At 64.8% G+C, this 14,854-nt stretch overlaps 1 protein-coding gene across 1 annotated transcript; it reads right to left on the reverse strand.

The window, feature by feature from the left end:
* Window positions 1-3,072: 3,072 nt before the first annotated feature.
* Window positions 3,073-10,362, reverse strand: TMEM59L (transmembrane protein 59 like). Its single transcript, XM_064469562.1, has 8 exons — window positions 10,137-10,362; window positions 8,708-8,813; window positions 8,333-8,427; window positions 6,132-6,278; window positions 5,936-6,035; window positions 5,502-5,613; window positions 5,237-5,354; window positions 3,073-4,976 (listed from the first exon to the last, which is right to left on the reverse strand). The coding sequence occupies exons 1-8, from the start codon at window positions 10,293-10,295 to the stop codon at window positions 4,815-4,817; spliced, it is 999 nt and encodes a 332-aa protein (XP_064325632.1). The 5' UTR covers window positions 10,296-10,362; the 3' UTR covers window positions 3,073-4,814.
* Between the last annotated feature and the right edge of the window lie 4,492 nt (window positions 10,363-14,854).

Consider the following 14,854-nt stretch of genomic DNA (forward strand, 5'->3'; position numbering starts at 1 on the left):
ATCTTCAAAAGCCCTGCTCTGGCAGGGCCCAAAGCTGCTGCTTCACCCTGATTGTGCTTTCTCATGAAAGACCCTCATTCCTCCAACACGAGACAAGAAGAAGAAACCTCCCCCCGGGCTGCTTTGTGCCCAGCATCATCTCCCCGGGATGCAAGTGGGAAGGAGCGAAGGGGAGAAACGCTGCAAACCCAGGTGAACAAACACCACGTCCACTCTGAATCAGGAGAATTGATCACAGATTGTGAAAACGGGGGTTTGCATGCATGTGTGAAAGGCAGGGACTTCTTGGAGTCCTTCCCCACCCTGCTGTCCCAGTCCTGGGCTTTCTGCCCTGTGCACATCCCTGGGCCATGGACCCCAGCGCTCTTCCAAGCAGAGACGTCCCAACAGGACGCGGCACCCGACAGCGGGACAAGGAGTTGCGAGCTCTCCCAAAGTCATTCCTGAGCATGGGAGAACGACACCGTCGGGAGCAGACAGCCAGAGGGGAGGGAAATCCGTGCGCAAATGCATTCGCCGCGTGGCCCGGCTCCTCAGCTGGAGTGTGCGAGCGGTGGTGGAGCCGGGCCAGCTCCCGGCAGCTGAGATTTACAGGGGGGAGAAAGGAGGGGGCATTTTCCAGAGGTGAGAACAGCAGCCCAACACAGCCACAGAGAGAGCAGCCGGGGCGGGAGGCCGCCGAACCCAACTGCGGCCAGTGAGACCCCCGCAACCCTGGGCATGGAGGCCGAGCGATGGCATCACACAAGCAGGGAGGTGATGCCGGGGGTCCATGGTGGAGGCGTGGGGGGCAGCTCGCTGGCCTCCCCCTATTTTTCAAGGTCACTTCTCACTGCAGCGTGGCTAAGAGTCCCCACCTACCGGTCTGTGATTTCTTGCTGACCTGTGGCTGGACTTGTGGGAAGCCAACGTGGGAAGCCATGAGGACGTGACCCACCATGGGCTCATGGTCCCCCGTGCCCTCGCCACCGGCCATGGCCTTGAGGGTGTGATTCCACCGCGGGCTGGCTTGCCCATTGTTGGTGGGGGGCCACACACCATGAATTTTGCTTCCCCCGTGAAAAAAGAAAAGAGGGAGCGAGAAGGAAAAGGCGTCGGATGGAAAACACCCTGGCTGCCTGCTGGGGGGAGTGGAACCAGCTAATTTCATGCGTCTCCTTCTTGTTAGAGTGGGGTCCCTCCTCACCTGCTCCTGGGCACGGTTTCCTGCACCCCGAGCCAGCAACAAGGAATCTGACTCCAGTTTAAAGGCGAGGAGCTTGTCCACGGTTTGTAGCCCGGCTCCCATCCCAGGAGGGGACCCGCTCGGAGCCGCTGCCCGCGGTGGGCAGGGTTTACCAGCTGTCTGCACCGATCTTGTGCCTTGCCACCTCCCTCTACACTGGCCCGTGGCAGGAGGATGCAGAGAGCCCCGTGTTGGGGGTCTCACTCCCAGGCAGTACCATCCTGGGGTTTCCCTGTTCGCTCCTGCTTGCACCCAACTGCTGCTCCGTCACCGCTGGGTGTCTGGGGGCAAGCGGCTGCCAGCACCCTCGCCCAGCCCATAACAGGGCTCACTGCTGATGCCCTGGGCTATGTGTGGAAAATGCTAGAAAAAGACACCCCCTGACACACCATCCAGGGGTCACTTGGTGGCTTGGCCCTGGCCGGGGGGTTCTTGCCTCTGGGGCATCTGCTTGCACCTACCCCAAAGGCTTCTCAGCGCTGGACTCCTACCGCTCAGCCCTTCCCTCTCATCCTGCCAGCCCCAGACACCCCTCTGCCCACGCTGGGACCCCGCAGCACCCAGCTGCCTGTGAGGACACCGTGCGAGCCCCCAGATCCCATCGCCCGGGCACTGCGGCTGCGGCACACTGCCTCCCACGCCAGCCCCGCACAGCCAGGGCTGCCCAGAGCATCCTCCGCTCGGCTCCCTGCCTGCTGCACAGGCAGCGAGCTGAGAACACCATCCCTCTTCCCCTCCGTTTAGCGAGCTGAGCCCAGCCCGCAGAGCGCAGCATCCCCCTCCAGCACCCGGCATTGCTGCGCTGCGTGGGGGTGACATCGCACCCCCGATTTAGGGACAGGCGGGGGCCGTGCTCCGGCAGCGGAGGCTGCTGGCAGGCAGCAGACCAGGCTCTGCATCCCCTTGGGAGATCCTTCTTTGGCTGCGACTCACGCCGAGCACCCCAGCATCCATCCACAGCCCTACCCGGGGTCGGGCAGCACCTCCTTGTCCCCGTCTCTGCATCCTGGAGCAAAAAAGCAGCTGAGGCCAGCACCAGCCCCAGCTCCTCGGGGGCCCCGCGCTGCTGCTGGCTCCGAGGACGGGACCCTGCTGAGCTACTGAAGTGCTAAAAACGAGCCTCCAGGCCCTTGCATGAGCTTTTGTGTCGTGCTTGGCATGGGGAGAGCTCGAATGTGGCGTGGACGCAGGCGCCGTGCCAGGAAAAACACATGCCGTGGGGGAAAGGTGGGCGCGTACACGTGTGAGCACGTCCCAGCCCTCGAGCCCGGGCGGCCGCGGTGCGTTACGCTGACGTGTCGCACGCACGCACGGCCCGATTTACGCTTTCCCTCCTCAAAATGGGCGCCCGGGTGTCAGTGGGTGATCTTCAGTGGGAAAAGCCTTCATTCCCCAGCCCTTCTTTATAGGCACACGAAAGCACGTGCGTGCAGTCCCCCTCACTGCCGTGTCTCAGCCTCCTCCTCCTCCTCGCGGCTGACGGGTGGACGTGTTGGGGCGCATGGCCCCCAGCCCTCCCAGCACCCACCGAGCCCACCCGCCTCACGGGCGTTGGGACTAGCTCCCCAAGGAATGTAGCATCTCCTTTTACGCTGAATCTCTTGATCTGGCGACTCTGCCGGCGCCGCAGCCTGCAGCGGAGAGGAGCATCGCTCCGTGTCCGTGCAACACAGCCCAAGCAGGGGATTTCTCTCTGGTTTGCTGGAGGTTTAATCCTGGCTCAGCCTGCAAAGATGGGATGGTGAGCTGGGAACCGACCTGCGCCCTCCCGCTGGCCCCCATGCTGGGGCTCAAACCCACTCCCCAGTGGGCGACAGGTACCCCGTGAAGACACCAACTCATCCGGGTCTGGTACAAACCTTTTATTTCCCCTCTGCCCGTGCCGCCCAGCCAGCTTGGGGCTGGGTTTGCCCTTTGGGAGCGAAGCCGGGGGAGCTCTGTGGCCAGCCTCGCCCCTGAGCTCGCAGCCCGGGGCGGGGAGAGCCGCCGTGGCCAGGACAACGCCACAGACTCCACCGAGCTTTACACTGAGCCGAGCGGCCAGAAAGCAACAACAAAAAGTGTACCCCAAAACGGACACGAGACACCCCCCCCAAACCCAGTTCCCCAAACCCAGATATGTTGCATGGGTGAAAATGATACGAAGCAGCACAAAACCAGTGAGGATGGGGACGAGAGCCCCCCGCCCCACCACACCACAGCCCCCCGAGACCACTCAGCACCAAGGAGCGTCTGGCACACGGAGAGAGCCTAAAAACCCAAGGGTGGGGAGTCGCGGGTAATAAGTTAATCTGTACAGACATGTTAGGTGGTTACAGGGATGGCAGGGACCGCCGACCCTGAGCCATCCCTCCTGAACACAGGGGTGTCCCCACAGGCGCTGGGGGCCGATGAACCACATGCCGGTGCAAATCAAACCACAAAACGACGCACAAAGTCAAGTGATGGAGAACGGCGGGGAGATGGGGAGACACCCTGGCTCGCACCGAGCCCAGCTGCGGGAGCAGAGCCCTGCAGAGCAGGGGGAGGGAGGGAACCCCTCCATGCCAAACGGCTATGCCAGGGCAAGCCGAGGGGTCCCTGCTTGGCCAGGAGTCCCCAGGGCTGGCCCCTGGCTTCCCGGGCAGCGTTGTGAGCCCAGAGACCCAGAGATCGGCTGCTGCTACGTCCTGCCATCAGCTACAGCCCCACAGAGTGAGCCACTCCTGGCATCAGGCAGGGATGCTGAACCCAGGACAAAGGTGTCCTGGCAGCTCCCACCTCCTGCCCAAGCTCGGACATGCCACAGCAGCATGAGCCAGGGAAATGTCACCTCGTCCCCTGCTCGGTCCCACCAGCAACCCATCAGCATCAGGGCCAGCTGCCCCAAAGGCATCATGGAGCAGGGAGGGGAAGGAGCCATCCCGGGGCCCCTCCGCAGCCCCAGGAAGGGGCTGGCTGGGTCCTCGCGTGGGCATGGAGGCGGTGAGATCCACTCCTCTCTCCGGCTGCCAACGCCAAATCCATTCGCCACGTTTCGGCTCCCCAAGGCAATCGGCTCCGGCCGGCGGAAGGGAGTTCCCAGGGCCGGAGACGGCGCCTTGGAGGCTCAGCCCAAGGTGGGAGGCCGGGGATGTGCCGAGCCAAAGCCCAGAACGCTGCAGACACTCTCCATCCCCCACCGCAGCCGGCTCCCTCCTGCCCAGCGCTGGACCCATGCCCGGAGGGCTGCGGGGCCCCGGGGGCTCTGGTCGGGAGGAGACGGACCGCCCCGCTACAAGGACGGGCTCCCCCCGGCCTCCCCACTCTGGCAGCTCCTCTCTTGGCTCTCGAGCGCTGGAAACCAGGATCCCAGCAAACAGCACATCTACAGAGGAGGCAAAGCCGCTGCCCGTCTCCTGGGAGCCTCCTCCGCAGTGGCTGTCCCTGGGGAGGAGAGCGGGACCGAGCCAGATCATACCCCAGGTCCCCCCCGTGCCAGAGCCAAAGAAGCCCCTCCAGGAGCTGAGGATGTGGGGCAGCTGGAGGGGCAGTGGAGCGGGACCGGGGACGATGCCATGGGGATGGTGACAGGGAGGTGGCATGGAGGTGATGGGAAGGGATGGGAGCGCTACAGGACGGTCTTGTCCAGGTCGACTTTGAGGGGCAGCGGCCCCGCGTCCTCGCCGCTGTGCGCGGGGTACAGGGTGACGGCGATGACAGGCGGCAGGGGGAAGGTGCCGGGGCCATCCAGGTCCTCCAGGTACTCCTTGTCCCCGTTGATGCTCAGAGGCTGGAAAACAGGGGACGGTGCAGCACCAGAGCAGGGGACAGGATCCCCTTGTCCCCAAACTGGGAACACCGCGGGGCTGGCTGGGGACGTACCGCACAGCACGGACATGCCGGCGAGCCCAGCATGGTGGCCAGGGACCACAAACACTGTATGGCCACATCTCAGCCCTACAAGGTTCACCCAGCCGTGACGGTGAGACCTGGGGTGTCGGGGACCCCTGTAGGACACCCGCCCGCCAGCTGCGCTAAGAAACCCTGTACCTGGGTCTTGACGTGCTGCTCGGGGGCAGTCACCAAACTGGCACAGCTCAGCCACAGCATCACCATGATGGAGAGGAAGAGGCAGGCGGCCAGGATCCAGCGAGGAAGGCCTGAGCGCCTGTAACACCCCACCACCCCCCGCCAAAGGAAAAGGATGAGTTTATGGCAGGGCACGGGGTGGAAATCGGGGGGGAAATTGGGGGGGAAGTGTCTGCTCCAGCATGTCCGGCAGGTCCAGGCCCCCGCACAGCTGCGCTGCACCTACTTGGACATGCAGCCGAGGAAGTCGTGCTCCGGCTGCGGGGGTTCTGCATGCTGCGCCTTGGCTTTGCCCCGCGGCTCCTTCACGGGGGGCTTCTCCCCCTTCACCCGGGGGCCTGAGGGGGGAGAGGCGATGCTGAGCCCCGGCACCTACTGTGGGGACACCTGCCCCGCTCCCCACCCACCTGGCAGCACATGATCGGGTGCAGGGGTGCTCAGTGGTCCCCTCTCCCCCCCCCGGGGACCCTCTGCCCGCTGTGGGGGCACAGAGGATCCCAGCAGCTTCTTGGAGCAAGTCCCGAGTCCAGACTCACCCCCTCTGCGTGGGTGCGGGGTGTGGGAAGCTAATCAGACCCGAGAAGCGGGTAATTTGTTTAGCTCTGGAGAAATCGGATGAGAGCCAGGAGGGCTCGGAGGCTCCCAGCCCAACCCCCGCACCTGTGTGGGGCTGGGGGACCCGGGGGCTGGACCCCAGTCCTGGCTGCGCCGGCTGGGTCTCCTGCGCCTCGGGTACTGGATACTCCATCTCGGGCTGGGACTGGCGGTTTGGCAGGGAAAGAGGGAAAAAGCGGTAAGCGAGGGGGTCCCCACCCCTCTCGGCACCCAGCAGAGAGGGGACATGGGACACCCCCACCTGAAACACCACGACTTTGCCATCATCCGCCTGCAGGTAGAAGGTCCAAGTGGAGGAGATGAAGCTCTGGGCAGAGCTGACGATGTCGTTGCAGAAGGTGGAGACCAAATCGAACATGGAGAACGACGGCGCCTTCAGCTCCAGGCTCTGCAAAGGAGCAGGGACATCGTGTCACCGCCGTCTCCTCGTCACCCACCCCGGCGGACAATGTCCCACGCCGAGGACGTGGCCAGGTTGAGCCTGGCACTTAGGTCTGGGGCTCAGCCTGCTTCCCCCGGGACGGGGATGTGCAGGACCTGTGGTCCAGCCCGGGGAGGGTCACCGAGCCTGGGGCTGGAGTCCCCAGGGCCACCACCCAGCCCCTCGGCAGCCCCGCGCTCGCACCAGTGCTTTAAACAATAGGAGCGGAGCGGCTGAGATGCCGAGGGCGTTTCTCTCCTGGCAGCCTCTCCGTGCCCTGGATTCTTGGCCGTCGCGGCAGTTTGTTATTTTTAAAGCATCCCTGCTGGAATCCGCTTGGCTGCTCCCTGCCACTGGCTTCGAACATTTTCCGACAGCCCCTTGCACGGTCAAACCAGCAAACAGGAAATAAATAGGTCAGATTCTGTATCTAATTATTATACTAAATCTGCTTTGCCTGCTTGTCTGGGAACCCGAAGGAAAAATGCTTTGGGTGGGTGAAGGGGGTGACAGCCCTCCCTGTCAGCCGCTCGCCCCCTTGATACTCGTCCCCAGCCTCGGAGCGGGGCTGGGAAATGGGATCAGACACTGGGAAGGTCTTAAAAACAGGCTGCAAAGTGGTTTTTCAAAGGAGCCACAGTTTTTCTACAGCACAAATTCATCTTTGTCTGCAAACGTACAAAGCCAAAAGCCTCTACCTTGGGCCAAAGTCTAATTTAATTAATTGGGCAAAAGCTGAATTAATTAAAAGTAGGAGGAAAAAGCGTTGCTAATTGCTGAGAAGGATAACAGATCAAAACTGGGGGAATCTGCAACAATTGGTGGTCAGAACCCCTCACCCTGGGAATTCGGAGTAATTGCCCTGCCTGGCCCAAACCTCCGGCAGCCTGGGTTGAGCCCAGTTAATCTGCTTCCTATGCTTGGGACGAAGCAGTGCGATGGGCCGGTGGCGGACACGTACCAACCCAGCACGCTCAGAGCACCCGGCCGCAAGGGCATATATAACAGGGGACATAAAATAAAGCAAGATGCAGCAGGCATCCTGCGGCGTGAGTTTTTGGTGGGAAGTGGGAGCGTGTGGGGAGCGTGCCCGGTCCCAAGCTGCCCCGGGAAAGTGCCGAGGGAAGCCGGGTCCCGGTGCTGGGGCTCACCGAGCCGTGAGGCTGCTGGCGGGGTGGCCGGGAGGCAGCGAGGGGAGGGATAGAGCTGGATGCCTGTGCTGGGAGGGATGGAGGGATGATGGATGGATGGATGGATGGATGGATGGATGGATGGATGGATGGATGGATGGATGGATGGATGGATGGATGGATGGATAGGTGGATAGGTGGATGGCTGGATAGGTGGATGGGTGGATGGGTGGATGGGTGGACAGGTGGGTGGGTGGACGGGTGGGTGGACGGGTGGGTGGGTGGGTAGATGGATGGATGGGTGGGCAGGCTGCACGTGTGGGCTGTTATAGCCTCCATCTCCAGGGAAAGGAGGGACTGGGCCGAGCTCCCATGGGAGGAAGAGGTCCTTCCTAAAGTGGGACCCAGGGGTCAAGCCACCACATCCCAGCGTCCTCCCGTGGGGTCCCAGGCAGGGTGTGGGCTCAGCAGGGTGGCAGTGGTCTCCGTTGCATTGGTGTTGCCTGCTCTGCCCGGCAGTGGGACAAATTTTGATCCCTGCCATGCCCAGGGTGACTGAGATGCCCCATGTCTCCACACCAGGGGTCAGGTGAGGGATGAGGTGGCTGGGAAGCCACCCCGAGGGCAGCCCCACAGCTCCAGGCTCCTTGTGGAGGCAAATGCCTTCCCCAGCCAGTCCCTGGGGCAGACCCATGGGGTGACGATGGCACAAGGACGGAGCAGCCAGGGCACCCTGGGTGGCACAACCAGCCCCTGCCACCTCCTGCCCACAGACCCTTTGGGGAAGGAGCCAGACACACGGACAGGGCAGAGCCATGCCCAGTGGCACCAGGCACAGGCTGGGCAGGTTAATGGGGGGAACAGGGTGTCCCCATCTCCCCGGCCCCTCACCTTCTCCCTCCTGCTCTCCACCTCGGGCAGCTGCTTGCGGCACCCCGTCAGGCAGCCAAACTGCTCCTCCGCGTTGCTGTAGGCTTCGGCGCACGCTGCGAGGCAGGAGGAAGAGCAGGGTTAGGGGGTGCTTGATCCCCTTGATGAGCCCTGCACCCTCAGGACCCCCCCCCAACCATCCTGATTTACACCCAGTGGGTGTAAATCTGCACCCCGCTCGGTTTGCAGCAGGGTCTGGATGCGGCCCCTGGGCACAGCGTGGGGCTGAGCAGAGGCAGCGTGCTCAGGAGGGTGGAAGGCATTGTGGCAGTGCCTGGGGGACCCCTCCCAGGACAGTGTTTGGGTGCAGGGGCCGCTTGGCTGCCAGTTCCTCACCTGCTTCACACTCGGCTCTGGTTGTGTTCAGCTCGGCGCTTGGATCCACGAAGTGACAGATGGAGAACAGCCGGCAGCCCCGGTAACAGGCGTTGAGAACAGCATCCTGCAGGGAGGAGGAGGAGAGCACAGAGCTGGCACCAAGCTCAGCCCGGTGGCTGCGCCGGACCCCCACCGCGGCCCCCCTGCACCCGGCACCACCACCCTCCTGCAGAACCACAGCCAGGCCTGGCACCCCGAACATGGGGCGACGGCATCCCCGGGGGAGGGAGAGCTGCCTTCACCCCCCCGGGTCTGCAAGCAAAGGTCAGGTTTGCACGTGGCCTTATCCCATCGAAGACGTGGCACGTCCCCCCGTCTCTGTTGGGGTGCTTGGCACTGGCTGGGACCTGGCATGGGCTGGCAGGAGCTGGGGGCTGCGCTGGGGGGTGCGTGTATGGCGGGGTGCATGCACTGGGGGGGCCGGGAACACACTGGGGGGGACGCACGGGGTGGGCACTGAGCCTACATGGGGGTCACAGGCTTCTGGGAAGTGTGGGTGCCCCCACCCACCGGGGTCCACGTGCCCGCAGGGGAGCGCGGGCAGGGCTGGGTGCTGGCAGGGAGGCAGCTCGAGCCCAGATGGGAAAACAACTCCATCGCCACCCCCGGCAGCGGGGGCTGCGCGGGCTCCTGCCAAGGCGCTGGCCTAGATACGGCCCTGCCACCGCGGAGGCTTGGGGAGGGTCCTGGCTGCCACCACAGGGTCCCCAGCACGGCACGGCTACGGCAGCTCTGATCCGGGGCTTTCCATGATGCTCCAGGTCCAGCAACCAGCACTCGGCTCCATCTCAGTCGCTGCTGCCGTGGCTGGGTGCTGGCCCACCCTGCCGCCGCGGTGTCACCCGCTCGCCCCGGCCGTCCTCGGCCCCGCTGGCCCTGTGCCACCGCGCCCCACGACGGCTCTGCCACGCCGCCGGTGATGGGGTGTCAGCGGGGACAGGGCCTCACCGGTGGCACCACCAACCCGGGGTGGCTTCCACCACCGAGGACAGCCCAAACCTGGCGCGGGTGAGACCTGGGGGGGGTACCCCGAAGATGGGATGGGCAAAACCGCTGTGGGCACCCCAAACTGGGGTGCACGCCCTCACCGGGGACACCCCAAAGCCACAGTGGAGGAGACCACTGGTTTTCCCAGTGCCCCCCGCAGGGGTGGGCCGGTGCGGTGGCGATGCCCGCGCCGGGTGGGCTGGTACCCCCGGTGCCCCCGATGCTCCCGGTGCCCCCGATGCTCCCGGTGCCCCCGGTGCTCCCGGCACTCGCAGTTTTCCCCCGGTGCTCCCGGTGCCCCTGGTCCCGTCCCCCCCCCGATGCTCCCGGTGCCACCGGTGCTCCCCATGCTCCCGGTACCCGCGGAGCCCCCGAGCCCCCGGTGCCCGGCCGGACTCACGGCGGCGGCTCGGCGCGGCAGGCTGCGGCCGCACTGCCCGCGGCACCCGGCGGTATCTCCCAGCTGGGGCGAGAAAGGGTCGGTGGCGACGGCGGCGGCGGCGGTGGCGAGCAGGGCCAGGCCGAGGGCGAGCAGGGCCCGGGGGCGGCGGGCCGCCATGGCGGGCGCGGGGCGCGGAGCGGCGCGGAGCGGAGCGCACCCACCGCCGCCGCCGCCGCCGCCGCTGCCGGCCCCGCCGTGACGCGCCGTGCGCCGGGCGGGGGCGGCGGGGGGGGCCGGGGGCGGGGGGAGCCGCCGCAGCCTGCCGCAGCTCCCGCCGGCACCGGCAGCCCCCCCGCCGGTGGTACCGGCGGGCAGCGCGGAGCGGGAATGCTGCTGGGGGCGGGGGCGGGGTGCGGGAGGATGGGGGGGTGCGGGGGTATCACGGGATGCGGGGAAGGGGGGGGAGCTGAGGACCGGGGAGTGCTCAGGCACTGGGGGATGCGGGAGTAACGGGGGGGCCTGGGGACCGGGGGATGCGGGGGAAACGTGGGATGCAGGAGGACGGGAGGGGGGGCTGAGGACCAGGGGATGCTCGGGCACTGGAGGATGCGGGGGTACCACGGGATGTGTGAGGACAGGGGCGTGCCCAGGCGCTGGGGGATGCAGGAGTACCATGGGATGCAGGAGGATGGGGTGGGGGCTGGGGACCAGGGGATGCTCGGTCACTGCGGGGTGTGGGGGCAATGTGGGATGCAGGAGGATGGGGGAGGCCTGGGGACCGGGGGATGCGGGGATAACATGGGATACAGGAGGACAGCGGGCCTGGGGAGTGGAGGATGCTCGGGCACCTTGGGATGCGGGGGTACCACAGGATGCAGGGGGACAGGGGGTGCCCAGGCACGCGGGGATGCAGGGGGACCAGGAGATGCACAGGGAGCAGAAGGTGTAGGGGGACTGGGGGGTGTGGGAGCACACTGGGGGATGCAGGGAGACTGGGGGGCACCAGGGAGGCAGGAGGATCAGGGGGTGCACAGGGATCAGAGGGCTACAGCAGGACTGGGGGAGGCAGGGGGATGGGGGGAGCCCCACTGACACCAGCATCACAGGGGGACTGGGAGGCACATGGGGACCGGGGGGCACATGGGGACCGGGGGACACACTGTCACGGGTGGCACACAGAGATGGGCACAGAGGGGCGGGGTTGCCCTGGCACTGGGGTCACATTGGCACCACCGAGCAGCAGCACCGGGGCCTCACTGCCACCCAGGTCAGCACCCCCCAGGGATGGTCCCCCCAGGAGGGGATGAGCCCCTTGTCCCCAGCCAGCATTAGATCCAGGCATGCCACCCTCTGTGTCCCTCGGGGCCTCCCCGAGCCGCCTCGGCGCATCCCACCAGCACCCATGCTCCACAGGGCCCCTTCCCGCCAGGCCGCTGGGCCCTCCCTGACACCCCAGATTTACAGCTTTGATTTCCCAGGGTTTAAAAGACATAAAAGGCACAGGCTTGGTCCTGCGTGCTGCGTCGCCACTGCCCTGCCCATTAGCCTTATTTATGGCAGCACCCCAAAGTGGGCCTGGGAGGAGGAGGAGGAGGAGGAGAGCCAGGGGCTTCGCTAACCTCCAGCTCTAATGGGGAACACATGGCAGGACCCCAGCGCAGGGAAGGGGGGTGCCCTGGTCCCAGCCAAGGGTTGAGGGGTGCTCCATGCCTTGGGGCAGGGGAAGAGGGCCTGGAGCAGCTGGATCCCCTCAGGGACGGCCAGGGGAGCGCAGCCCCGTGCCCCCCCAGGAGCAGGGAATGGGGCCTCTCCTCGCCCCGCTGTGCTCCGCCAGCTTATTCATCTTGTTAATCAAACCAGGGCCGGGAGAAAATGTGCTCCGGCCGGGCTGGCGGGGCTGCCAGGTCGGCTCTGCTCCCTCCTTCCCCCTCCTGGAGCCCGTCCAGCCCCTCAGCCTCGTGTCCGGCACCGGTGACTAATGGCCAAGTAAATGGGATAGATTGGAGGCCGTCACTGTAAATCACAGCGCCGCGCTGCAGGTGAGGTTTCCATCAGCCAGGAGGGACAGAGCCGGAGGCCCAACCCCCAGAGGGACCGAAAGCCACCGGATTGAGTGCTGGGAGCGCTGGGAGTGCTGTGCTGGGAGCCGGGACCAAGCGCTGGCGGTGGGCAACGCTCCTGCCGCACCTGCCCACACTACGCCTGGCGCCATCCCATGCTCCTTCCACTCACCTTTTAACAGAAAACCCCCTTCCAGGCAATAATATTCGAGTTGGCAAATATTTACCACTGGGTAATTCCCTCTCCTGCCTCCCTCTGCTTCCCGCCCCTCTCCAGAAACCCTCAATGCCTCTTGCATTTATCACTACTGACCCACATTTTTTTTTCTGGAGCCTTTTGTGAAGGTCCTCCCACACTACTGGGGTGTCCCCACATTCCCCCTCATGGGGAGGGGACCCGTCGCCCCGTGTGCCAACCCCACAGAGCCCTTCCCTCGTGCTCAAGCACCCCCTCAACATCAACCGCATATTTTTCCCCCCTTCTAGAGATCAGCAAACTCCGTCGCAGGACTTTTTGTGCTTCCCAAAGCAAACAGAGGTGGGAAGGTGCGGCCGCCTGCTGCGAGGATGCTCTTGAGTGAAAGGGTTGTACTGGGGGGGTGGCAGGGAAGGGGTTAAGTGGGTTATAAATTACCCATGGATGTGGAAATGTGACTGAGAGGAATATAAAGAAAACTCTGACTGCTGGATTCTTTGCATTTCTAGCCTCTTTATTTTTCCCCCAGGTCACTTTAAAAGGATGCAGGCAGTCAGAGGCAGCTCCGCTGAGCCTCTCCTCCTGCTTTTTCTGGGTTTTTGGGTTTTTTTGTTGTTTGTTTTTTACACCCTGGCCCTTGAGCCAGATGCTGTCTCTGTCCAAGGACTTTATGGAGCAAGCTCTGGCTGGGAAATCAAGTAATTAGATTAATTCAGGGTAGATGTGCCAGGCCCAGCCCCGGTGACACATGATGGAGGGCTGGCAGGAAGGTGATGATGGCTGGTGGGAAGCCAGAGTGAGGATGCGCAGCCTGGGTTTGGGGGTGTCACCAGGGCCACCCTGGGGTCCTGGATCCTTCTAGGGGGAGGTCACACCCCGCCTGGGCAAAGCAAGGAGATCGTGGCTGTACGGGCTCGGCCGCTTGGGAGCTGGGCCCCACGGCCAGATCCTGCACCGCGACAGGGCAAAGAGGCCCTGGGAACGGAGCCACGCCGGGGGGGGCAGCCGGACCACGGCAGCCCCAGGGGACCACCGCGCTGACGCCGACAGCCCGGTTCGGGGGTCAAAGGGGGCTGCCAGGCCTGATCCTGCCTCCCAGCCCCCTGCGGGAGCCCGGCCGGTGCCTGCGAGCGTGGTGGCTTGTGGGCAGGAGGGAGCAGCCCTTTAAAGGTCACTGTCAAAGGGCAGCGCTGACCACGGCTGCCCGCTGACCGATGCGCTGGCCGACGCGCTGACTCAGAACGCGGGAGAGCGGCTCTGTCATCTCCGGCTGCTCCCCGGCACTGCCGCCAGCCGCATCCCGACACCACCCCAGCGCTGCCCGGGTTTGGGGACCACAGGCACAGCAGGGCTCACTCAGGGCTCGGCTGTGTCCCCCCACCCTGTCCCCATCCCACAGCATCGGGTCCGGACGCTGCTACGGGTGGGGGAGGGCAAATGGCCCCAAGCCACCTGGGGTGACACCCCAGGGACATCCCAGGTGACACCAGTGGGGACCAATGCTCCCCTCTCCTCCCAACACCGCTGTCCCCCACATTCCCCCTGACCCCCCAGCAAAGCCTCAAGCCACCTTCTCATGATGCCTTTGCTGGAGCCAGCCATGTCCCCTCTGCTGGCATCAGGAGGGGTGTCACCCCCCACCCTGGGAACCCACCCATCCCTGCTTCCCGAAACAACCGCACTAAATCCCACTTCATCGTTGGCTCCGGGTGGAAGGCGAGGGGCTTGGCCGGGGGAACGAGAAGGCAGATGGGGGACATGGTGTGGGCAGGCAGCGGTGCAGGCAGCGCAGGTGGGCGGCTGTGATGGCTGCTGGTGCCGACTCCGGCTCCAGGGGGACGCTTTCCCCTTCCCCCCCCCCCCGCCCCGCAGCACCCACCGCTGGCTCCTGCCCCAGGGTCACTTCCCGGGGCCCCCCTCCCCGGGTGATCTGGGTGGTGGGTCGGGATTGCGGGCGGCCGCCAGCCCCCAGGGCAGCCGTGATTCACTCGGCCAGACTGCGGACGCTGGGGCTGAAGTTTCTCAGGCTGGGTGGCTCCCCGAGCCTGACGTTTTTGGGAAATTTCAACAAAAACAGTTCAGAAGCTTCCAAAAAACAGGACGATGGGAAAAGGCATTGTTTTCTCTCCCTCCTGCTCTCTTTTTTGATTTTATTTTCTAATCCGTGCAGTCCCTCTGGAGGGTGCCCAACGCCTCGGAGCCCTGCAGTGACTCCCTGCAGTGTCACCCCCCCACCCCGTGCCATGGGGCAGGGGCTGACTCATGGGGTCACCCCTTTGGGAGGGGCACCCCGGGCCACTCAGGTGTTCCCTGCCACCCCCGGCTTTGTCCCCCCAGGGAGCGATGTCCCTGTCCTCGCATGGAGCACAGGGACAGGAAAAGCCACCAGAAAATGTCCCCATGGTCTGGAAATACCGCCCCCCCCCCAGCTCTAAGCCCCCACAGTCACCCACAAACTTTGCCCACAGCAGCAGTCCCAT

Source organism: Phalacrocorax carbo, chromosome 19, assembly GCF_963921805.1.
Source record: "Phalacrocorax carbo chromosome 19, bPhaCar2.1, whole genome shotgun sequence".
Classification (NCBI taxonomy): Eukaryota; Metazoa; Chordata; class Aves; order Suliformes; family Phalacrocoracidae; genus Phalacrocorax; species Phalacrocorax carbo.

Excerpts from the sequence above, each read along its gene's own strand:
- TMEM59L (XM_064469562.1), bottom strand. The coding sequence starts at position 10,295 with ATGGCGGCCCGCCGCCCCCGGGCCCTGCTCGCCCTCGGCCTGGCCCTG. Across the intron at positions 8,428-8,707 it reads CAGAGCCGAGTGTGAAGCAG|CGTGCGCCGAAGCCTACAGC; the intron begins GTGAGGAACTGG and ends CCTGCCTCGCAG. Across the intron at positions 5,355-5,501 it reads TTCCTCGGCTGCATGTCCAA|GCGCTCAGGCCTTCCTCGCT; the intron begins GTAGGTGCAGCG and ends GGGGTGTTACAG.